We start from the raw sequence: 24,954 nt of genomic DNA, 5'->3' as shown, positions 1-24,954 counted from the left end.
GAACTTCTTGACTCTGGTTATGACATTTCCTGTCTAAATCTCTTCCTCTCCCAAGGCCAACTATCCGTCAAGGCTCAGTGGTGAAAGCACCCCCACAGCATCACCGCCCCCCCTTGCCCATTCATTACAGCCTTGATCATCTATTGTCACTTCACCCGTCCCAACACCCAGGAGCCTCCAAATGTCCCCAAGGCAGAGATAATGTGCTACTCTTGGTACAAGAGCTGACTTGGAATGGGTTCTCACCACCTTCCTTCCAGACAAATGAGCCAGTGCAGGATCTGGGTATTTCACATCTTCTCCCACTTACCTGTGATGGAAGGTAGATGCTATAGTACAGACCAGGCCAACAAGGCTACAGAAGGTGAGCCGAGCTTGGGACAGTTAATCATTGTCAACTTGATTGGAATTAAAATCACCCAGGAGACACACCCAGAGGCATGTAGATGAGGCTGTTCCCAAAGGGGTTTGACTGGGAAAGGAAGATCCACCCAGAAAAATGTGGACAACAACTGTCCTCACGAGCTAGAACCTCAGCTGACTAAAAAAGGAGCAGCTCAGTGGGTAGAGGGGCTTGCCACCAAACCTGAGGGCTGCAGTTTGATCCCCCGAACCTACATGGTGGAAGGAGAGCTACCTCGGCAAACTCGTTCTCTGACCTCCACATGTGTACTGCGGTGTGCACGAGCTTGTGTGGAAAGAGGAAAGTTTGATTTGGGCACTGGCACCCTTCCAGCTGCCTCTGCTTCCTGACTGGAGATGCACTGTGACCAGCTGCCTCGTGCTCCAGCCGCCTTGCTTTCCTCGCTATGATGGGCTTTGCAGTCCAAGTGTGAGCCCACATAAACCCTCCCCTCCTCCCTCCCATCAGTCAGTTTTGTCTGGGGCTTTGTTGCAAACTAACATATTGCCCTAGGGGGCACAGCCATTAAAAGGAAGGAAACTAGACTAATTCCTGCAGCCGCCTGTACTCCCAAGGCTTTTTTCTTTAACCACTCCTGACCTTTGGAGAATTATTTTCCCTCTCTGACCTTGTGTTCTCATCTGTGTAATGGGAATAAAACTCAGGCTAATACAGTTAGCTGGCAGTTGCAGATTCTCAGTAAACACCTGCGCCAGGCTCCCAAACCCTAAGGCTTGATTCAGGAATTTCTCCAGGCAGGAAACATTCTGCTTGCACGTGTTCACAAAAAAACAGGTGCAGAGCCCCACAAAGACTATTTCCAGCATCAGGAACTCAGTAGGTGCTTAACCAATGTGCAGCTGAGCAGATCTCTGGCCATGTACCCAGACAAAAAGCACCAGCAGCAACAACAAGGACCCCGGCATCACCCCCTAAAAGTCCCTTTCATCACCACCCCCACCCCTAACCCAAGGCGCGGAAAATATTTAAAACAATTTTATTCATGAAAATATGCTGTACAATGCACTCTACACGGCCTCGACACGGCACACACGCACACGCACACGCTGACGGCACGGCCACAGTACACTGCCTACGATACGCACCGGGGACGCCGCACCCACCGCCCGCCCCGACCGGACACTTATAAATATGGGAGAGAGGGGCCAGAACTGGCACGGAGAAAGGGGTGTCGGATTTGGGGGCTGGATCCGGAACTGAGGCCTGCTGGAGAGGCTGTGACCAGTACTGCAGGAGTGTGGGGTTTACTGACAGGATAGAGGAAATGCCAGGAGCGGCAAAGATGGGAGACACTGAACCAGAGGGTAGCTGAGGACCGGAGGACTGAGCATAATGGATGACCAAGATAGGTGTGAACGAGAGGGTTGCTGGCTTTGTGTGGTGGTCCTATGGCCAGTGAGGGAAAGTGTCATTTGAGAACCAGATTGGCGTTGGGTGGGCTATGCGGCACATTACTGCAAAGACCAATGGGAACTGAAGATCCAGAATCGCCCCTGCCCCACTTCCTAGGTGGCTTCAGGCATCAGCATCCACGGAGGGCCATCCGCCCGGATCTTTCCCACTCCCACCTAGCTGGACCTCAAGTACCTCTCCCAGGCTTCCGGCCCCAGCAGGAGGTCTTAGGAGTTCAAACAGGATTAGCCAGGTGTCCCAGCCGTTCCCTCCCACCGCCCTCTGCGCTCAACTCCGAGGGGATGTCTCCAGCTGGGCTGGGATTGCCTCCTGGTTCCTCCCGTGGAACTGGGTCGGGGGAGTGGGGACCCGGGGATCGGGATGGGAAGACAGAGGCCCCTTGGGGACGGGACTGGGGCACCCAAGTTGGGTAAGGAGGCCCTCAGCCCGGCACCCAGCTCTGGTTAGGGGGCGGCGCCCCGGCCAGGCCAGGGGGCGGCGGAGGCAGGGCTGAGTCGAAGTTGAAGTCCATTTCGTCGCTGTCCATGAAGTCGTTGAGGATAATGGACTCGACGTCACACTCGAGGCTTCCGCTGAACATGTCGAGGTCCAGGTCGGCCGGGAAGCGGTCGGGTCCGGCACCCAGCGGCCCGGCTGCAGCAGCCGCATAGGGCCCGGGTAGCGCGTCCAGCAGGAGGCCACTGGGCGGACCCCCGAAGGCTGCGGCATGGGCCGGTGGGGCCAGACCGGCGCCCGCCTCGCCGGGCAGCGTCATAAGGCTGATGGGGTGGGCTAAGGCACTGCGCGAGGGCGCCGGCGGCGCGTACGGGGCCGCTCCCTTGCCGGGATAAGCGGCAGCCGAGCCAGCCAGCGCCAGCTCCCCGGGCGCGCCCAGCAGCGGGCCGGGTCTTGGTGCGGGCGGCGGCGGTGGCAGCAGCGCGGGCAGCGCCCCGGGGCGAAAGGGCGTGGCGGCGGGAGCGAAGCTGGCTTGCTTGTTCTCCTGGATTGTCTGCATGGGCAGACGGCGCAGCGCACCCAGCGCCGGTGGCCCGAAGCCCCCGCCCCCACCGTAGGCGCCCGCCTTGCAGCCGCCGAAGTAAGCGGGAGTCCCGGCGCGTGCCCGCGGCCCGTACGCGTCCTGCGCGCCGTCCAGCAGGGCGTCCGGCAGCCCCGCGACGCCGCCACCGTGCAGACCCATCGGGCCTCCCAGCTCGGCCAGACGTGGTATCTCGCCCGGGCAGCGTGCACCCAGAGCTGGCGACAGCGCGCTTGCGGGACTGGGGTACATGAGAGGCGAGGACGGTGCCAGGGCCTCCAGGGCCTCGTCGTCCTCCAGCTCGGCCGCCTCCCCGAGCAGGGGTCTCCCGCTGCCGCGGAAGTCGGCCCACACCTCATAGTCGTCGCTGGCATGTGAGGCCGGGCTGGTGGCCCACTTGGCTGAGGCCGATAGGGGCCCTGGAACCGGTGCACCAGGAGGGCTGTCGTCTGGGCTCCGCTCTGGCAGGTGCAGCTGCTTCTTCTTGCTCGCTTTGCCCTTGATGCGCAGGAACTTGGCCCCGTTGTCCATGGACACGGCCCGGCGCCGCGGGGTCTTGCCAGTCTTTCCGCCCTCAGGGTTCAGCATCCACCACGAACTTTTACCAGTGCCCTCGTTCTGTACACGGATGAACCGGGTGTGCAGCGACAGGTTGTGCCGGATGGAGTTCTGTGGTCGGAGACAGGGGCATGGGTGGCAGAAAGAGGAAAGTGAGGAAGTCAAAGGGATCAAGGGGAAAGTGGTGGGAAGATGGGAAGAAAAAATAAGGGGCGGGGGGAGTCAGAGGAGGATGGGAGGAAATAGAAGGATTAATGGAGGGTAAAGGGGGGTAGAAGAAGAGAGAGTGCAGGTGTAAGTACCACGTTGAACAAACCCAGAATATCTACCTGTTACATCTATCCTCAAAGATGTCCTCGTCCTGCCTTGTCCCACCCGTGTAGATACTGCCAGAGGCAGGGCTGGGGCTTAAGGGCTATGGCCCACTTTGAGCTCTACTCTGAACCTGTGCCACCCCTCAGCAGGGGAGTAGGACCCCATCTCCCAAACTGAGCCAAGCCTCTGGTGGGGCTGGCTAGACTGTGAGTGTCCCCCCCAATAGATTATGTAAGGGCTCATGCCACCGCCGCGGCTCATTTGTCCGCCCCCCTCCCTTCCCAGCCTGGCATGGAGCCAGGAGCCCGAAAACCCAGGGCTCCAGAAATCAATCTCGCGGTGACTGATTAAGCCCTGTTTAGAACTAATTGCTCTTTCGTGTGTGGGGAGAATAAATTACCTGCTTTAATTTCGTGTCTTTAAAATGCAACTGCAGGTAGAGAGAACTGTTAACCCTTTGTGGGAAGGCCTGGCCAGAGAAAGCGGAACAGGCTGCGGGGGGGGGGGGGGGATGTCCCCTGGACAGGTATAAACCTGAGACTTTTTGGAAATTGACCCCCAATTCCTCTAAGTGCCTGTAAACTCCAGAGGCCCAGGACTGACCAAGGAGACCTCAGAGCTATTCATGTTCAAGAGGCTGCCTGTCCCTCTGACCCATCGGGCTCAGCTCTGCTCTCAAAGCCCTTTTCTCGTGAGACCGTTATACAATTTCCCACATTCCCCATTTACAGACAGCTTCAAACACGTGAAGAAGCTTGCTTAAATAAGGCTCCACAGAGCCTGTCTGCTTTCCCTCAGTACCTCTTGGCCTTTACCTTTGCCACCCTGCCTATACCCTCATCTGAATCTCTATTGTGTCAATCGGGAGTGCCCTTGGGGTCATCATGTGCTTTGGACAGCCTTGTCCAGAGTTCTGAGGTGAACACTCAGCTCCACCAGTCCAACTTCCACAAAAACCTGGTGTAGAATCTCTGCTGGGCCCTCTGTCTGGTAGCCTTGGCCTTCCTGATCAGACACTGTTTGTTGTGCAGACAGCATGGGTTTGGGTAGCCGAGACCGGGCAGGATGCCTGGCTATCTGGCCACCTGGCTGTATAACCATGGCTATGCATCAGTTTCTGAGCTACTCTGAAATACATGTTGTAGTCATCACCATCGCTTAAGGCTGTTAGATCATACCCTGAGCTAATGGGTGTGGTTTTGTGTTTGTGAACACTCCAGGTGCTCCTAAGCCTCTGTCTGGTCAGTACTTACCCCTAGACTCAACAGACCTGCTTGGTCACCATCTCCTGAACACCAAGTCTTAAGTGCAGTTGTGCTGGGCATCAACCACTTGGGGAGGCCAGAATTACCCTCTTTCATCTATCACATGACAGAGGTCCAGAGGCATGATGTAATTTGCCCACAGCTCCACAGCTGGGCAGCGACACCAGGCAACACTCCAGCTCTGCCCAGGTCATTGGACCTGCTCTTAATTTGCTAGCCCACCTAGGCACACCCTAACCACTAATCTTCCAGGATTCTCCCTCTTGCCTCCTGTCCCCCAGTCTCCAGAGATCCTTTTCCCTATCCATTATTATCTCCATCATCCCAGCTCCACCAGGCTGGCTGTCCATCATCTCTGCTCCACCAAGCTGGCTGTCTCTGGCACTTTAGGACTTGGGAGGCAACAGCTGGAGCTTGGCAGCCTTGCCCTGCCTGGCTTCTCCTGGGGCTCTGTGAGGAGGGGAGCTGGACCCCCAGGGAGTGATGTTCCCTCAGGTAGATACTCCCTTCCCTGACCCGCCCATGCACCTGGCTCCCTGCCCCTCCCCCACACCTGTGTTCAATTCCTAGGAGGCCTCAGCTCTCTTCCCCTAGGACTATTGGTCTTGCCAGAAGCTCCACCTCCCACCTTCTGAGTCCTTCTGGAATGGAAGTTCATCAGGCAACACTATTTTATGTAGCTCAAGTGCTGCGAAGGAGAGAGAAAGAACACTGCCAGGTAATTGCACCTAGATAGTACCGGTCCATTTGGCCCTAGGATCCCTAAGTACTTATCTCTCATAATCATTATGCCAAACCTATAGGGTCAGGATTGGGATCCTTAATTCCAAACAAGGAGGGTGTGGCTCAGAGACTGAGTTGCCAAGGTCACGCAGCTTGTTTGGCACAGAGCCAAATATGATTTCAGGTTGATCTTTGTGGAGGACATTCCATTCTGCTATAGGCCAGGGAAGGTCAGAGAGTTTGCAAAGACTCTTAGCCGGTGCTCACATGTTCCTCAATCTTCCCATGCAGCTCATGCCCAAGAGCTGCCTGTGTGGAAGGCTGGGTGTGGGATGCAAGGTCAAGACTGTCTACAAGTTCTGTGCTTCCTTCTTAGCACTTTGCAAATGCTTCAAACAAGCTCCTATTCTTTAAAACCTTATAAAGGCCCGTGAGGAATTGTAGCTTTCTCCCTTGCTCCCACCCTGGACTCAGACAGGAGCTGGGAGTTCAAGCCCTGGTCTCATGTCACGGCTCTCACAGCCCAGGGGAAAAAAGAGTTTATCCAAGGTGGCCCAGGACCTGGTGTCACGGGTTATGCCACCCAGGCCTCCCTAACCCCAGCTTAGAACTCCTCTTACCCACTCCACAAAGTCTGACCTAGGAGAAGTATATCCTCCGCTCCAGGGCTGTCTCTTTACACACACTGATGACCTGGGCCAGCTGCGCTCTGTGGAGTTTTCCAGTTTGACACTGAACAGTTTGTGAAACGGTCTCATCAAGAAGTCTGCAACTTTTTTTCCCCCTTAAAATAGGATTCTCTTTTCCTAAATGAAATCTGATGTAAATCTGAATCATTAGACACTCAAGTCCTCAGCATGGGGAAGCCCCACCCACTCCGCACCTTCACTGTCTATGAATGAGGCCCCATGGAAGGGTTCTGCAAGCCAGATGGATGGGGCAGCTGAGCTCAGCGGGGTGCCAGGCTTTGCTCAGGTTTACCCAGAGAGGTGGCCTGGAGCTTGGGGTGGGGTGGAAACTTAGGCCCCTGAGTGCTAAACTGAGCTCTGTTCTAGATGTGCACCAGGGCTGTGCCCCTGAGAGAAGCCCACAGCCTGCATCCCAGCCTATCTCCTTAGGGCCTAGACACCTGGTGCCAATCAGAGCTCCCAGCCAAGAGCCAGTGGCAAGCACTGATGACAACTCTGGTTTGCCCGCAAGGCCTCCTGGGAGGCCAGAGGCCATGAAGGAGGTGAGGGAGGTAGAAGAGGGAGATGCCTCTGCCAGGCAGCAGTAACCAAGGCTCCCTCTTGGAGTCACTTAGCAACCCACCACAGCTACAGCCCAGGCATGCCCAAGTTCCCTTGATGCCCAGGGCTGGGCTCAGCTTCTGGGGCCTCCCACATCCCACATGTACGTCTAGGTTTGGCAAGATCTCTTAGGGAAGATAGGACCTCCCTGATTTGGAGCCCCAGGGAAATGATGTAGGGGCAGAAGAAAGGACAGTAGATTATATTCATGCCTAACCCATTCTTCCTTAGAACCTGGGCCTGGGTGAATACCCTACTGGGGCCCACCCACTAGGGAGAGAAGCCTGACAAGAATGGCATATGGCCAAGTGCATGGGCTCTGGCACTGGATCCAGATGCCAGTTTCAGCTCCAACACACACAAGTGGTTCAACCCTGGGGCGAGGTACTGTGAAGCTCCAGTTCAACAGCTACGGCTGCCACCTTTGCTCCCCTGCAGCATCTTTATAGAGATGCTTAAACACCTGAGGTCCCTCCCTGCCCATTGCTTCCGTGAACCAAGGCCAAGTCACAACCCACACAGCCTCCGTGACCTCTCAGATGTCACCCTGCACACTGCATCCTTTGCCTCCAACCTGCCAGGCCAGGTGCCCTTCCCCCAGATGCTCACACCTTCATGTCTCTCTCTTCACATCTATATCCCAAGCATCTTACACTTGGGACCCACTCCAACAATTCTCTTAAAACGTGTCCCTCTTCCTTGCTATGTCGTCGTCCCCTTCCCCCAGCCTGACTTTTTCTAAAACTATCCCCTTCTGGGTGAATACACGTTGAACTGAATACTAACTCGAAAATCCAGTATCTGACGAGCTCCAAAATCTGCCCACTTTTAAGTTACAGCTTTCAGATTTGTGTCTTAGGAATGCTAAAAGTCTATACAAATATCCCAAAATCCAAAGGGATTTTGTAATCAGAAACAGATCTGTGGCCAAGCATTTTGGATAAGGGATACTCAGCCTCTGAGTAATTTATTGACCATGTTTTACTTACTGTCTGATTGCCTTATAATAGAACTTTTGTAAAGGCAGTGATTTCTATCCCCACCCCAGTTTTTACTGTACTCCATGTATCTGGCATATACTAGGCACCTAAAAGTTTGTTCAGTAAAGGAATGAGAGACAAACATACAGAATACTGGATCATAGAAGGATCTGATTGAACCAGCCCTGGCCGGCATACAACAGGGACTTTTCCAAACTGCATTTGGAAGCAAACCCAGAATAGGATGAGAGGCAAGTGGGGATGTGGGAAAAGTCAAGCCCACCACGGCGAAGGAAGGACAGGCTTCTCAGTACGTTAAAGAAGGGCTCACAGGCAGTTGCTGCTCTCCCAGGCCTCCACCTGCTCCTAGATTGCCCCAAGTTGGCTCACACCCAGACCTCCCACTGCAACATTCCCCTAGGCTGGAAGACACTCCAAAAGCTCCAGGGGGTCAGAATGACCTCGACCTTGGTGCCTCCCGCACAGATAGGGTCTGATCCATCGGGTGGTGACAGCTCATCTATCCATCGGGACACCCTCATCTATTCCCAGGACACCCTTCGCCCACGAGCAGTAATGCATTCATCTGACAGCACAACCCCATTTATCCAGCACACCAGTCCCATTTATCCAGCAAGTACAACCTCATTTGCTAACAGCACTCCATTCACCTGATGGGGCCCCTCATTTATCCAGCAGGACACCCTCATTTATCCTCCAGATCGGACACGCTCCTTCCTCCTGTGGTGTGGCTGTGTTCTCTGATGGTGCAACCCAGCCGATCCAGCAGGGCGTCATCTCTCCTACAAGTACACTCCATCCCCCTGACAGTACAACCTCATTTATCTAATAATGCACCTTACCTTGCCTCCCAGTACCACCTCATTCCCTGACAGTACCACCTCGTTTATCTTCCGGTACAACCTCATTTCTCCTCCGCGCACAGCTTCATTCCCCAACAGCTCAACCTCATCCAATCTTACTTCTCCAGCCAGACCCTGCCAAGTTTTGGTGGAGGGGTGGGGACGGCTGAGTGGAAAGAAGAGAGATCTGCCCCCTCGTTTGGTGTTCCTGCCTGCAAGGGGCCGCATGATGCTTCAACTATATGCAATTTTTTTTTTTCAGACTAAAAAGGGGCTATGGACTTTGTCTTTTAAATTGCTTGGGCTAACTAGAGAGCTCCACCACCGTCTCAACTCTTCATTCTGTCCCCAGTAGGACTAGAGAGGGCCCACAGAGTGTGATCTGGGATGTGGACTTCTATGATCTCTGCTGTGGTCCTGTGATCCTGGGAAGGGGGCATGGAAGGCTACCCTCTCTGGGGCGCATTCAGTGGTAATGCTAGTAAATGTTTAACAACCAGCTCTCCAGGAGGGGGAAAAGCTGGCTGATTGGTTTGTAGCTGTTGCTGCCTTGTGGAATAGATCCTCCTATCATAGCCCAGTGAAGCTGCCAGTGTGAAGTCAGAGACTGAAGAACCGAGAAGAAGTGTGCACAGTGGCTCTCGTGGGCCAGCTCTGCACAAGCACGCTGTTGGCGTGTGCTTCTAGTACTAGGCAGGAGAAAGGCACCACCTGCTGCATGCCAGGTGTAGGCGGGGTTCCCTTATCTCGACGATCATCCCACAAGACTGGGCCACTCGTTTATGAGGGGGAAAATTGAGGCTCCGGTAAGTTTAATGACTCCTGGGTTGAAGCCCCAAGGCTGGAAGTGAAGAAGCCAGGTTCAGGTCTTGTGTTATTAGATTCCAAAGCCTAGGTTCTGCCTATCCTGCCCCCACGGTGGCAGGAGACACTGTTCTGCTGTCCATCCCAGTAGCTATATCCCTGTCTTGGTTCACGAGCTCAGGCTTTCCTGGCTTTCATCAGAGACAGGATGTGCAAACTCTGTACCCACTGCTGGCCACCAACCCAGCATTGTCTTCTGGTCAGCCTGGTCCCTGGGGGGTGGGGTGGGAGAATTCCAAGATGGTGAGTCCTGGGCCTTCCATTCTCCCACCCAACACTATCAGGTATGGACAGATGTCTCTACAGGATCCATCACAGGCAAAACTCTCAGCCCAGGCTAACCTTGTCTAGATGGTGGTAAACAATGACCCAGCTGCAGCCTCAGTGTTAGAGACCACAGGTGGGTCTCTGACCTCCCTGCTACAACCCCAGCACTCACCGAGAGGGTTCCCCAGATCCAGCTGTTCATCCTTCTGGTTCAGAGCCCCAGGAGTAGCCCCAACCCTGTCCCTAACTCCTCAGTCTATTCCTAGCACCAATCTTTCCAGGAGCACACATCTGAGTCAGTCAGACCCACAGTCTGGCACACAAGTGCACGGGGTGGGGGTGGTGCTTGCCCTCTTGTCTGGGCTGGAGTTGGGGTGTTCAGTCCAGGCAGGCTTCCTGGTAGATGATGTCAGAATCTAGAAGTCATGTGTAAATCCTGGGTACTAAGGTCTACATTGGAGGAGGGGTAAATGGCTGGGCAGATGAGGGCAAAGAGCCACAGGTGCCCATGAGTGAGCTGAGCGTCATCAGTGGAACAGTCTGGGCAGGGAGAGTCCAGGAGGAATCAAATACTGAAGCAAGACATAAAGTCGGGTCAGGGTCAGATCACAAAACCCTATTCCTCTCTCCCCTCCCTTCCCCCCACACAAAAGAGCTCATATAACCAGCCTGGGCAACAACAAACCGGCAACAAGGACCCAAGCTTGGGTACAACTCCAGATGGACACTCGAGGGCATTTTTAAGTATCTGAAGTCTGTCCAGCCACATTCCCCAAACCAGAAGACCTGTCTGGACTTCCAACCACCATAAATATCCACCTCTGGTGCCTCTGCATACTTTGTTCCCATGTCCTTGTCCCTCCCTCTCTGCCCCACAGGTTCTATTTCCCCATCCAGGCCTACGCTGAGCCCCTTCCACAAGCCATGGAGACAGCGACTGCCCCCACCACAGCACTGAGTTCAACTGAGTCTGTCTCTTCCACTAAAGTCTGCAGGGCTCACAGGAAGTGTGGAGGAAGGAGGGGCCCCTCAGCAGTGTCTGACTGCACAGGCTTGGTGCATGAGCAACCCTTAGGACCCTGCCATTGGCTACCAGGGTCCTCTTGAGCCTCCCCTTTGGCTTCCCCAGGGGCTTCTGCTACCATGACCTCCTGCCTTCCTTGGTGCTCCCTGGCTCCTAGGGAGAATTCAGCATAATTAGGGGGAAAGACTACTTTTTTCTTTTCTTGAAGAAGGGTCTTACTATATAGCCTGGAAGCACATAGTCTTCCTGCTTCCGTTTCCCCAGTGCTAGGATTATCATGCCTGGGTAAGATCACCATATATTAAATATTGTCATTTTTTCATAATATGTTATGACTACATCACCAAGTCTTTGAGCCAACCTTCTGAGCTTAGTACCCTCATTTTAGCAGGTGCCAATCCAGAAAGCTCTTGCTCTGAGATGTTGCTAAGGCAGTGGTTCTCAACCTGTGGGTCGCGACCCCTTTGCAGATTTGCATATCACATGTCTACACTATGATTCATAATAGTAGCAAAATTACAGTTATGAAGTAGCAACGATATACTTTTGTGGTTGGGGTCACCACAACCTAAGGGTCAGAGCATTAGAAAGGTTGAGAACCACAGCTCTAAGGAGAAGCCTAGGCCAGGTAGAAGCTCCTAGGTTGTCCTGGATCAGAAGTGGGACTAACCGACTGGCTCAGCTGCCCCTCCCCAGAACCCCTAACTATGAAGTCATTCAGACTTGGCGCGGTATCTCTCTAGTCTGATCACCTCCCTTATCTGCAGGCAGCTCCTCCCTGTTCTCCTGCCCAGGCCCTGGGAGCAGCTGCAGTGACCTCACCCAGCCCTGCCCTGGGCCCAGCTCTGGGGAAGGCCTAGCAGCTGTGCCCGAGCCCTGCAGGCTGGCTCCTGGGGGAGAAAGAGGAGGAGCAGGCATGGTGCCAAGAGAACCATCTGCTCTCCCAGGGGCACAGCCACCCGCACAGACACTGGCCTTGCCCCCAGGGACTGCCCTTGGCCCTCTATTTCGACGATAAGGGGCTCCAAGAGCCCAGGGCAGCAACCTCATCTGTCTGCTCCCGAAGCCTCAGAGGTCCTTCAGGACGTACCGGAGCACCACAAACATCCACTGCAGAAATGAACAAGTGCTTGGGTGAGGTCCAGGGCCAGAGGCCAGAGGCCAGGCTGGGTGTGCTGAGTGTGGCTGCCCCACTGTCTGTCTAGCTGACTTTAAGTCCTCACTCTCCCTGCTGGGGCCTCCATCTCCACATCTGCTTAGCTGGCAGGTGCCTCTGGCAAAGGGCACGCCCCTCCTCCTCAAGGCCCAGCTCAGGTTACAAGAGGAGGTGGTGGCAAGGCCAGCTGAGGACAGAGGAGGGGACAGGAGGAAGAAGGAGGAGGCCTCAGAGTTTCCCAGATTGTTCATGGAGGAGAACCAGGAGGCAGAGAGAGAAGGGTCTTGCTCAAAGTCACACAGCCTGGCAGTAGGGCAAAGAGAACCCAATATGCCAGAAACAGGCAGCCCTGGGCTTGAGGATTACCTTGAACAAGTGAGGATCCCTGGGGCTGAGGATCCCTCTCAACAGGAAAGTGTTTCTGCAAGAGCACTAGGCCCTGAGCTCAGACCTCCAGCATCCACAGAGGAACCAGGAGTGAAAGCACACAGCCACAACTGCTGTGCTTGGGCTCAGAGGCAAGTAGATCCTTGGTGCTCACTAGTCGGACAGTCTAGTAAAATGGCGAGCTCCAGATTCACTAAGAGACCTGGTGTCAAAAAATAAGGCTGGGAGCAATAGAGAAAGGCACACCAACACCTGGCCTCCACATAGACAGTGCATCTGCACACACACACACACACACACACACACACACCAAGCCTTAAATCCATATGCCTCTCAAGGCCACAGGGAAAGTTCTGGAGACTCAAAGTAATGGATCAAACTAAGGGCCACAGAAGAGATTGGACTGCCAACATTCTCATAGGTTGCATTGTTGCATTCAGGGAACAGAATAGAGAAGGATTCCTCTAACACACACACACACACACACACACACACACACACACACACACCCTTCAGGGACATGCATAGGGAGTCCTACCCTATCTATATACTGGCTACTGGCAGGTAGCTCCTTTCTTCACAGAGCAATGAATAACAGTAGTGACCTCTGATAGGACTTCTTAGGGACTTTAAAGGTGCTTTTCCTGAAATTCTAAGAAAGCTTGGCCATAGACCTGTCATCCCATTTTGTAGAGGAGAAAACTAAGACAGAAGCTTCCCGGACTGCACAGAAAGTGAGCATAGCGAGGCTCTGCCGGTGCCATTGTGTCCCCGAGCCCCTTCTACACACAGCCCAGCCAGTCTCATCACCAGTCAAGGCATGGCGGGATGGCTGCAGAGACCTCAGCCTGACATCTGGAACCTAACTCAGGCTCACCCACTAGTCTTGCCCCGCTGTGCCCTTGTCACACAGGTCACTCTTGAGTGACTTGTCTGCTGGTGTCATCCCATCTCCCACTCCCGCTGGAGTGCCAGCCCAAGCCCGAGCTTGCCTGCCACCCCAAGCCACGCTTGCTTTTCCAGCTTCTATTCTTGCTGGATTCCCCCAAAGAGTCCCAGGGGTTTGATCTCCTTGCCTCCAAACACCCACAGCTGATGATATGACCTTCTGTCCTGTCCTGACTGTGTCTGTCCACAACCAGACTCTTTGTGTCTTCATCACCCAAGCTTGATCTCCCAGCCCCTCAAGATCAGGTACAATCCTGACAACACTACACGGCAGGTGCCCAAGGGTGTAGCCTCGGATGACAGAGCCTTCAACCCTGGGTCTGTTAGCCAGAAATAGGAAACTGGCCTGCCCCTGCCTCTGGGACACTGCCTGTCTGGGAAAGGCAGACTGGAATAAGGGCCCATTCCTCATGCTAGAAGCTCTGAGGTCAAACTTCAAAGGAGAGCATAAAGACAGTCACAGGGGCAGAAAGGCAGCTTGGAATGGCCTGGCCAGAGGGCTGGCACAGGGTGAAGCCAACCCTGGGGCATTCCAGTACTGCTACACGTAGCTGAGGCCTCTTGATTCCTTTTACTCTTCGTTTCCTCATCTGCCAGTGGGATAAATAACAATAACAGTATAATGGAACAACCGTGAAAATTCATTGAGGGAACACAGTAGGTGTTGGCACATGGCAGGTAGATCCTGAGATAGAACTTTAAAGTGGCTAAAGCAAGTGTCAGAGAATTGAAGGAAGCAGGAAAGGTTGACAAGGTTGGGGGCTGGGCCTAGAGTATCCCATGAGGCTGCCCAAAGATGGACAGATACTGCTGGGCTGTACATATGTTCGCTCTCCCATCAGTGGGGAACTAGCTAGGACAGGGCCTGTGACTTCACTTTCTTCACACTCCAGGCCCAGAGAGTCTCACCCTCCAACACCTCCCTCTGTCCTGCATCAAGGCTGGTAGGAGCAGCATGTGCTGGCTCTGGCTGTGGCCCCCTTCTCTCCAACTATGCCGTATACAGTGTGGAGTGGACACATGGGCTAGATGTAGGTGCTGGGGCAGGAGCTCGGTCTCCTGAAACTGATGGCATTAGTTTCAAATCTCTAGGGCAGGAGGAGGGAAAAGGAGCATGGACTCACCTAGGAAGCAGCTTAGAGAAGCAGCTGAGCCACAGTGAGTGTGCAGGGTGACACAGTGAGTGTGATGGTGTCCCAGGGAGGCTGGGAGGCCAACATCTAAGGGTTGACTTCTGAAAGTCTGGTCACCCAGCATACCCGTTAAAATATAGATTTCAGACCTCATGTCCAAAACATCGAGATGGGGGTTGGAAAGTGTGCTGGCAGAAAGCTTCTGGGCACTCTCTGATTACAGGCTGTGGACAGCTAAGGATATAGGCAAAGATCCTCAAGGAGACACTTTACTTCCAGAACCACCTGGATGGTGGTGGCTTCAATCAAAATACCCAAGCACCCTGGCTATTTTCTCTGAAGGGTGTCCCAAGGGATCAACCAAGGAAAGCTATCTTGGTAGGCCCAAGATGACGGCAGTGGGTGGAGCGAGAACTTCAGCGTCAGTGGCGAAGGTGGCAGTGCAAGGGCGCCTGAGTGGAGAGGTGCCAGGAGACACAGGAGGTGGGGGGAACAGGGTAGAAACAGAGAGGGCTGCGTCTAGATCTAGGCTCTGCCTTCTCCCAGATGGCCTTGATCTCCTCAACTGCAAAATGGGACCACAAATGCATAGCTGGCCGGACTTGAAAAGGATGAAATGGGAGACCATGTGCAAATGAGCAGGACAGACTGTCTTGCATCCAGACTCTCTCCTCATCCCCTTCCCACTGGAGGCAGCCCCCTTAGAGACCAGGAAGGTTTCTCTTAGTAAAGAGGGAGGCCCTGGGGGTAGGGTGTGGGAGGCCCCACCCCCACACACCACCTGGCCCCCTCCCACCTCCACATATGGGTTGGGGGGTGGGGAAAGGCAGCAAACAGCTAAACCCTCCCAAACAGGAGTGGGTTTCCATGGTAACCGGGGTGCCAGGAGAAGGGGGGTGCTCCAGATCCAGCTGTCCCCCTGAGCACCCTCCTCAGGCCCTAGAGCCCAAGTTGATGCCCACCCAACAGCCTAAGCCCCCCATCTGCCTGCTCTGGGGCCAGCTGGGGCTGTCATGAACACTCCCTTGTGCTAGCAGAATGGTTGCCACCTGGGTACTGCCATGGGTAGTACGTCTTTAAGTAGGAGGGCAGGCGTCTTTAAGTAGGAGGCTCAGGTTCAAGACTATCCACACCCCTACGCACAAGTGTTCACAGTGAGAATTCCTTTCAGGACCATGATCCCCTGGGCACTTAGCGCCAAAATGTTTGTAAGTCACAGTCCTGAAGGTCCTGGAGATTGGGTTAAGGTTCTCTGGACCTACAGAACACCAAGGACTTCAGCTCACACATTGAATTATGTTCCCCACAGGGGCTCCGTCCACCCTTAACTGGCCCTGACTCCAAGTGACCACAGTGGGTGATGCTTCAGGGCACTGCCCAGCAGAAGAAAAGAGTCTTTCCAGGCTAAGACGATGTATCTTGCCACTGAATGGCAGTCCAGAGGGGAATGGGTTAGAGGGGGCTAAGCGTGACTGGCATCCAGCCTTATACTCTTTAACTTCTCCAATGATCCAAAATGTGACCTAGGGGTAGACAGGGCTCTTATGGGGAGGTGTCAGCCCCATCCTCCTCTGTTTCCCAGTCGCTCGGCCCTGAAGTGGGTGATAAGGCCAAGGCAGGTATTGGGAGGAGCTGATAAGTCTGCTAAGAGGTTAGGGAAGCGCCTTTACCCCAGAGGCTCACTGCCAGTTCCTGACTACCCTCAAACCTCAGGTGATGGCCATCACCAGCTGCCACTCAAACACAGGAGAAGGTGCACTCCAACCCTTTCCACATCCAAACCCTTCCCAACAACAGCTAAGGAACCCCCGGACCTACGTAATGGTACAGAAAATGCTGGAGTCTGAGGGTTAGAATTGGGTTCCAACACTTAAGACTAGTATATGCTAGGATGCGACCTCAGGACAAGTCACTTCCACATCTGGAAAGACGGTAGTGGAGAGAATCCGGTGGGACGTGTGTTTGGTTCATGGGTCTCACTAGTCCGGTACTCTGTCAGGGTCTCCCTGCTTCTCAGTTCCTCGGTTCCCCTCAATGCTGCACCCGAGTAAGTCCGGAGGCTGGAGCCCTCAAGGTCTGCAGAGAGCCCCCCACCCGCATTAAGTGGGGGCTGGAGGGCGATGAACTTTCGAACCCACAAACCCCCCGCGCCGTTCATTACCTTAACGCGAGTTAAAAATAACCGTCTCATCTCTTTAAATTAGTCTGTCTGCAATTACCGCCTGGCACGGCGCTGCCCGCCATCGTCCCGCTGGAGCGGCGCCAGGTGGCAGGCGGGGCCCTCACCCTGTCTGTCGGTCTGTCTGCTGCCTCCCGACCCCCCTTCCCCCGAGGAGCGGCAACCCCTGAGGCCCCCGGAAGCCCCGCCCCGAGATTCGCCAACTTGTGTGGGGTGGGGGCCTGGGGTCGCCTAGGGCCAGCCTAGTGAGGAGCTAAAAATTGGGGAGGGGGCTCCAGGCACGGCGTCGGGGGAGGGGCGCCGGGAGGCCCGGGAAGCCGGAAGGGCCCGCAGCGCGCCAGCGCTCGTGGGTGGGTGTGAGCAGGTGGCCGTGGGAGTCTGCCGGGCGTGCCAGCAACTGTGCCAGGAGCGGCTGGCACGGGCTCGTGCCCAGGAGGCGGGCAGCTGCCAGCCCCTCGCTCGTGCAGTGAGGGGGGTGAGGACACCCCCCCAATCGGGGCTCACACCGCCTCCTCTCGCACCCCCACAAGCCCTTGGGGCTGGGGATCCCCGAGGACAAAGGAGGGGGAAGGCGCCCTGGTGGAGCGGGCTGAGGGGAGGGGGCACTACTCTCCAAATCACTGCTCAGGTCTAAGAGCAGGACCCTGCTGCTGGACCTTGGAATCAGCCCCTCAATCAAGCCACCGCCCCACCTGGAACTTACAGGGCCAGGTCTAGGCCAGATGGGGCTAGCACCCGCTTTCTGATCCCACCCCTCAGCAGCAAGGCTGCTTCAGCCCCTGGGGGAGAGGGGAAGTCCCCATCCACTGGGCTCCTCCCCTCTGGGCCTAGGGACAGAAATGGGAGGCGCCCAGGCCTGGCCTGGGAGCTCCCCAAGGACTGGCAGCCAGGAAACACAAAAGGAGTTGAACAACTCCAGAGGCGTTCAGTGGAAGGAACTGCAGGACCGTGCAGCCAGGAAGGCTTCCTGTAAGAGGCCAGGGCCAAGGGAACGTGGATTTTATGGAGCAGCTGGGCGGGAATGGGAGGTTCTACTCTGAGAACCACAATTCTTGGTCCACTACACTCCTGGCCAAGCCCTGAGCCCAGGCTCCATTCTCTGTCCCCAGAGGACCCCGATCAGCCCTTTTGATGGAACCCTAAGTAGTCCTAACTCTCCAGGTCTCTGTCTGGTTTGGGTGGCCTGAGCCTGATGCTGTCTTCTGCAGCACTGGGACCCCTTCTTCTCATCACAGATGAGACCAGAGGTGACCCCTCCACCTTTCCAGAACCACTCTTCTGCCAGCCTGAGAGCCCTAGGTTCCAGTCTGCAACTGCAGAGCACCCCCAAATCCAGCAGGCACAGTTCCTACTCAATGCCTCTGAACATAGTCATTTCACCCTCTCACAAAACCATCGCCCCAATTTTCCCTAACCAAGAAGACAGCCCAGATCAAGTGGAACCTCCTCTGTGAGGGAGCATCATACTCCCTAGAATATGGAACCCACTTTCCCCAGCCCTTGCCCCACCCACCAGCCTTTCCTGTCTCAAGACACAGGGTCTGGATGTGTAAGCTGCTCAGAGCAATGCTTCCTGAAGACAGTTCCCTTAAGGAGTCATAGTGCGCGTCCCCACCCCCATGGAATCAAGGTTTGGTACCCCTCAAGGTTTCAAGGACAACACGTTCGTGGGGGGATGAAAGGGATGAAGGAATAATGGATCCTTGGTCCTGGCACCTGAGGTGTACCCAGCCTTGGTCAAGCTGAGACCAGATGAGAGCTGGAGATAGCGCCTCCTCCAGGCCTCTGCAGGAACTAACTTGTGTGCCAGAAGGGGTTCAAGGGCAGGAAGTTCCAGGAATGAGAAGGAAAGGAGGCACCCTGGGGGAGTAAAGGGGAGACAAGGGGAACAGCCACGCCAGAGACAGCATCAGTTAGATTCCCTCCAGAGTCTGGATGCTTTCTGCCAGGACCAAGAGCAGGAGTCCAAGCTTGGGGCTGCTCACCCAGTGCCCCAGTCCAGGACTGGGAGTGAGGCACAGAGAGGGCCAGTGTGTCCCCAGCAGTGTGGTGCAGTGGGAATTGCATTCAGGGCCTGCTGCTTCCTGACACCCTCAGGAGAGAGGGTCCTATCACCCCACAGGGCCTCAGTCTCACAGTCTGAGAAATGAATTCATAGGGCTCAATTCTCTCCAAGCACACTGCCATCACATTCTACAATTTATATCTGCCCCTGCTCTCACACCAGCCAGCAAGACTGTTCCAGAGGCTTGGTGGGACCTGGAGAGGTGACACCACCCGGGCTGGAATCCAACTTGCCCATTTTCTACCTGTGGGCAAGTTGACTTTCGTGCTCTGGACCTCAGAGCCCCCCCTGTAAACACTCAGCTCACGGGTTACTGAGCACTTTAAAGATATAAGAAGAGCTTGGCCCCAACATGCTTGCTCAGCGAGCTGCAGCTGGCTCCTGGCTCCTGGCTCCTAGTTTCAAGTGCTTGCCCGGTCTCCATCATCCATCCAAACCTGCTGGAGCTCTGCCTCTTCCAGGAAGCCCTCCTGATCTACTCTGGTCCTGGTATTCTTTCCCAGTTCACAGCCTCTGAACAACCCACTCATAACTTTGCTCTCACTACACACACACTGATGGTGTCTTGGGCCAGTCTCTATATAAGGTGCCGTGGGTACAGAACAACCCTGACATTGGCTTTCAAAGGCGTAGGAGGGAGGGAGAGTGAAGCAAGACACACATGGTTGATTCACAATGCATGCCTCAGGGCCAGAAAAAAATGGGGAGTCCTGAGCTAGCTACCGTGGGTAAGGGAAGGCTTCCTGGAGGAGGCACTGGGACTCTGTAACCCTGAGGATGGGGGCTGCATCTCCAGAAAGGAGAGGAAGGTGGACTCAGGAAATATGGGAAGCAAGTCCAAGGGCAGGACATACTTGAGAGGAAGTTGTATTCTGGTGGGAACTGAGCTACAGGGGACTGGAGAATTGATGGGATGAGACTCAGGTCTACTTTTCTGTCCTGGGTCCCTGCCCCATAATGGCCAAGGGGAGACGAAGAAGATGCCAGCACACCACCATCCAAGAGCTGTGGGCTCCCAGGACAGCCAGGGGCATCTAGAGCGGTCCATGGCCACAGCCCCTGCCCTTCTCCTCAGACCCTGCTGCCAGTCAACACCCTGCACAGCCTCATCTCTGGACACAGACATGTCTTCCTCATAGTGGCCCTCCTGTCCCACAAGGGGTTCCCTAAAGTCTCATCACTCCCAAATGCATAAGCTAGCCCCATTTCCCAACAAGATGGCCAGAAGAAGAGCTGGGTCTAGAAGCAAAACCCAGTGAAGACCCCAATCGAAGTCTTCTCCCAAGATGGCTCTCCCCTTTCCACTGCCCACCACTGAGGACCCCCCAGGGTACCCCACTCCTTAAGTGCATCTGGGCCCAGGAAGCCAAGGAGGTGGGAGATAAGTTGCCTAGAGTGGGCAGGGATAGACGCCCAGGCCTCAATGATCTTCCTTCAAGTACCAGCAGGGATCACCAAGCAGCCTCCACCCCATGCTGTGCCGGGGAAGGGGCAACACCTGCCCGATGAAGAACTCATCTCAGGTGACCTGCCATGCTTTCTACCCCGTCTAGTTGGTGCTCCAAGATGAACTCTTGACACCATAGTAAGAAATGAGGACTCATGGTCTGTTAGCACCTTCATCATGGGGCCAGATCCAAGAAGGGCAAGGGAGATTTGGGAGGGAAAGCAGACAGGAGCCCCAGGTCACGACTCCAGCTCTTTAAAGCGGGTGCCCTGATGAAGAGGGTAAAACAAGTCACAAAAAGCGAAGGGGGCTCCCCCGTGTCTGTGGCATGGACATGAGTTATGCTGCTATGCCCTCAAGGACAGGCTAGGAATATTCTTCTGGGAAATCTCAAAAAGATAATCCCTTGTTACCCTACCAGACCTCCAATCCCGCGCATCCTTCCTAGGGAACATAAATGAATACAGCTACAGCTAGTACGCCCCTCCTCCTCCCGTCAACTGACCTGCCCCACGCCCTGGGCGCGCACTCCAAGACCCCTAGAGGTGTTCCAGAGCCTCCCTCCCCGTGGCCTGCCCAGAGCCCGGACGCCCCCACCTTCCAGCCGGCTGAGCTGTTGCTGTCGCCTTTATCCTTGAAGTAGGGCACGTAGCGGACCATCCAGTCGTAGATCTGCGAGAGCGTGAGTCTCTTGTCCGGGGCGCTCTCGATGGCTTTGGTGATGAGGTCGGCGTAGGAAAGGTTCCCCCACGCGTTCCGTCGGGAGCTCTTAGCTTTCCGCAACGGTCCGACCTCCGCGCCCAGAGGCGGCGCCGGGGCCATCGCCGGGGCCGTCGCCCTGCGTTCTGGCCCGCAGTCTTCGGAGCCTTCAGCCACCCCTGCGCCCAGCGCCCCGTCCTCGTCGCCGGCCAAGTCGGGCTGCGGCAGGGGCCAGGTACAAGAGCGCGGCCGGCTCTGCGGCGCGAAGTCCGGGTCCACGTCCACCTGATGCGCTCGCAGCTTCGCAGCCATGGTCCCGCCCGGCTCGGGCGAGGCAGGGAGGGAGGCTCCGCGGAGGGTGGGCGCGCGGCTCTGGGATCTGCGCGCCCCGGGGAGGCCCGCGGGAGGGGTCCCTGGCGGCGCCGGCTCAACCGCGGGGCGCCATGGACCGGGGCACGGAGGCAGGGGGTTGGACGCACTGGCGAGCACCGAGGGAGGGAAAGACCCAGGCAGTGAGGGGGCGGTGGCCCGGGAGCCCAGAGGGCACACACCTCGCCCAGCCCGGCTTCTAGCACCTGCCGCCTGTCTGTGCTTGCAGCCACCACAGCCACCGCCGCTGCCGCCGCTCCGCGGGCGCCGGTCCCGCGCGCGGGCCCCGCTCTCCCGGGACGAGGCTGGCTTGCACCATGCCGGAGCCCGAGCCCGTGCCAGAGCCCGCGCCGCCGCCTCCCGGTGAATGCCGCCGCCGCCGCCGCTCCTGCTCCAGCGCCAGCTCCCGCGCCTGCCGCGCTCAGCGCCGGCTGCACCTCGGGAGGGGCGGGGGACGGGGACGGGGCGGGCCCGGCGCAGAAGGAGGCGGGGCGTGCTCACCCGGGGCCGCGGAATCCTTGCTTACTGGGTGCCCCGCCTGCAGACTGTGGGGGGCGCGAAGCTCCCTCTAAGGGCGACCCCGCCAAAGCCCCGCACGCCACAGCGCCCTCTAGGGAGCAGGCGAGAAGCAGCTGGCGCGGCCCCGCCCCCTGCCAGGCCCGCGGGGGAGGGCGACGTGGGGGGCGGATCCCGAGTGCTCCCATTGGTGCACAGCGAGATTGCCCCGCCCACAGGCTGCAAAGGATCCCTCCCAGGAGCGCGTCAGCGGGTTATTGTTACAACCCGGGGTTTCCCGGGGCAACAGGAATGGGGCGGGGCTCAAAACACTGGTCCCTCCCTTCTTCTATCACCCTCAGAAATGCCCCGCCCTCTGTTTCTAGACCCCTGACGTTTCCAAGTCTTCTTTGCAACAGACAGACCAAGCGTTGATCTAACTCTCCTCTCTCTTCTTTGTGCCCTGGACCGGTCTAGGGAAAAGGAATGGTTTAATAATTTCTGGGTTGTAGACCAGGCGTTGCCACAGCCCTACCTGTTCCGTGTGCAGATGGCATCCTAGGTTTTTATGGCGCTTCCAAGCACAATTTTAGAGCTTTGATTTTCAAAGTTCAACTTGTGGCGGGGTTTATCCTGCATACTATTTTAAAAGATCCTTGGACCCCGACCCTCGAGTTTCTGGTGGTGGGTCTGTGTTGGGGCGGGGACAAACTCGCAGGCACTTAGGACCCCACTTCACAAATCACTGTCTTCCAGTATGTGGAAGCTTCCCAAATGGACTTTTAAAACAAGTGTCTACCCCCAAAGTTCAGAATGTTTGGGGAAGGAATTCATTCATTTAATGGGTATTTATTTATTGAGCGTCCTCGTTGTTCCTGTCTCCTTTCGGGGCCCTATGGCAAGAACAGCAAACGGATACAAATGAGGTCCCTACTGTATAGACGACTAGTGGAGGACTCAGATGTTAATCCCATCATCACGTGACCCGAGAGGGAGCAGCTCCTGAGAGGCTATGCAGTCCATTACCTCATCCCAAAGGGTACAGGAGGCTAAGTCTCCAGACACCCCTCCATCTGCCAGCCTTTGCTCAGGCTATGCCGTATGCCCAGTATCACCCATTCCCATCCACAAGGCCCCCACCAAAACTCAGCTTAAACGTCAGCCTAAATCTGACACCTCTTCTAAGTCCCAACCCCTGCACATGCCTGACTATTCCCTGCTTGCTCAGACCACTTGATGCCCTTTGGCACAGTATCCTGTTTTGCCAAGAGGAAACTGAGGCCCAGAGGATTTGCTACCTACCTAAATCTGCAAGGCCAGCACTAGAATTCCAAGTTTTAACCCCTTCCTGGCCGGTACCTGGTAGAGTTCTCTGGGTAGTGGAAAAACTGTGATCTCACTAAGTGAGACGGGCCTCCTCTCCAAAAACTTTCTTCCCTCAGATTAAAACTCAGGAAAGGATGACTGTCAAGGGTGAAAGTAAGGCTTGGATTGCAAGACTGGAGCCTCAGCCCCTGCCCCCCTGGCATGGCATCAGCCTGAGTCACATGCCAAAGGCAAGGGTGGGCATGGGAACTGTGGTCTACCCCTTACATATATACATGCTTCAGGGGGTTCTGTTTGGAGCATGCAGGGCTGACCCCCCACAGTTCACAGATGCCCTTCTTGCCTGGGGAGTTGACACTGGGTGAGGCCAGGCAAGCTTCCTGCCATCCTTGAGGTCAGGCATGGCTCTGAGTGTGACATGGGAACTTGCTGGGGACCATGCTAGGGTGGGAAGAAACTCAGCTGGGGGCTCTGGCCCAGGCTCCCACTGCAGAGCTGAGACACCAGGTTGGCAGAAATGCCCAGGGGCTGACTCAGGCTCTACTCGCCCCTGCCTGCCTAGTGACCACAGCTGCTGCCTGACCTCTCCTCTGGGGCTGATGTCTGGCACCGTCAATGCTCTAACACACCCACTAGGACACATTGACTTTCTTTTTCATTCACAGGCCCACCCCTGCTTACACACTCATCAGAGCAGTCTCACGGACAGGTAAAAGGAGGATGGCAAGTCATTGACTGTTTGAAGCCCCATTTCCTGCCCTGTCAGCAGGTATCACCATGGTACATCTGAAGTATGAAAGAAAATTCTGAACAATAGGCTCAGAATCAGTCCAGCAATGCTGTCTTAATTATTATTGTTCATATGTATTTTCCCTTCCTATTTTTCTTTTCTCAACTCATATACTCTTCTCAACTGCTCTCCTGATGAGCACACACCTCAGCTCACACTCATGGGCTCATTCATGTACACACTTGCTGCATGCCCTACACTTAAATCTAGTTGCATAACACTTATCTTCCCATAGTTTTTTTGACCATTGGCTCCCCAGTTCCCTCCCCCACGCGAGCTCTCCAGCTCCGCCTTCTTTCACTGGCACTCACTCCCACATCCGGTCTGCTCTCAAACAAGTTCCTTCCTGCTTATCTTCCTATGTCTCCTTCTTCCACACACAGGCACACTTACTTTCACACCTTCCTCATCAGGAACTTGCACGTGCATTTTGATGCACACACACATTTGTTCACTTATGTGCGTCTGTGCTTGCTCATACAACTCTATAACTCATGCTTGTGTATATGTACCCAAACAATGGCAGCAGCCTTCTCAGGACCTCAGCTGGTCCACCCCTCCCCAGGCCAAACATATACCACACAACTGTCCCCATGCACCCACCACTGCTTCCTCTACTGTTACAGACCTTCCCACCTCTCAGAATAGCCCCTGCCACCACGGCTGCTACCACTGCTAAGCTGTCAGGGCCCGCCAGAGCCTGCGCCCTCTGTTCTGTGCCAGCTTTCTTGGCTCTCTCAGGGGTAAGTGAGGACAGGAGGGAGGATTCTCTGAGGACGGATGTGTGTACCCAGCTCTGACTCCAGCAGCTCGCTTTCAGAGCCCACCTGCACCACCCTGCCAGGGGCTTGGACAGAGTAAACCACAGTAAAAACCCATCTGGCCCTCCTAGGATCCTTAAGAGGACCCTTTCCTAAGTCACAGATTTCAAATAAAACAAATAAAAATAAATAAATAAAC

The 24,954-nt window shown here is 55.5% G+C and overlaps 1 protein-coding gene across 1 annotated transcript; it reads right to left on the bottom strand.

Annotated features, from left to right (window-relative positions):
- Positions 1-1,422: 1,422 nt before the first annotated feature.
- Foxo6 (forkhead box O6) lies at positions 1,423-21,808 on the bottom strand. The gene is made up of 2 exons (XM_057784391.1): positions 20,913-21,808; positions 1,423-3,521 (listed from the first exon to the last, which is right to left on the bottom strand). Exons 1-2 carry the CDS (start codon positions 21,324-21,326, stop codon positions 2,259-2,261), a joined length of 1,677 nt encoding a protein of 558 aa, XP_057640374.1. The 5' UTR covers positions 21,327-21,808; the 3' UTR covers positions 1,423-2,258.
- Between the last annotated feature and the right edge of the window lie 3,146 nt (positions 21,809-24,954).

The sequence above is a fragment of the Chionomys nivalis genome, chromosome 11, assembly GCF_950005125.1.
Source record: "Chionomys nivalis chromosome 11, mChiNiv1.1, whole genome shotgun sequence".
Lineage (NCBI taxonomy): Eukaryota > Metazoa > Chordata > Mammalia > Rodentia > Cricetidae > Chionomys > Chionomys nivalis.
This window is presented reverse-complemented; position numbering and strand designations above follow the sequence as displayed.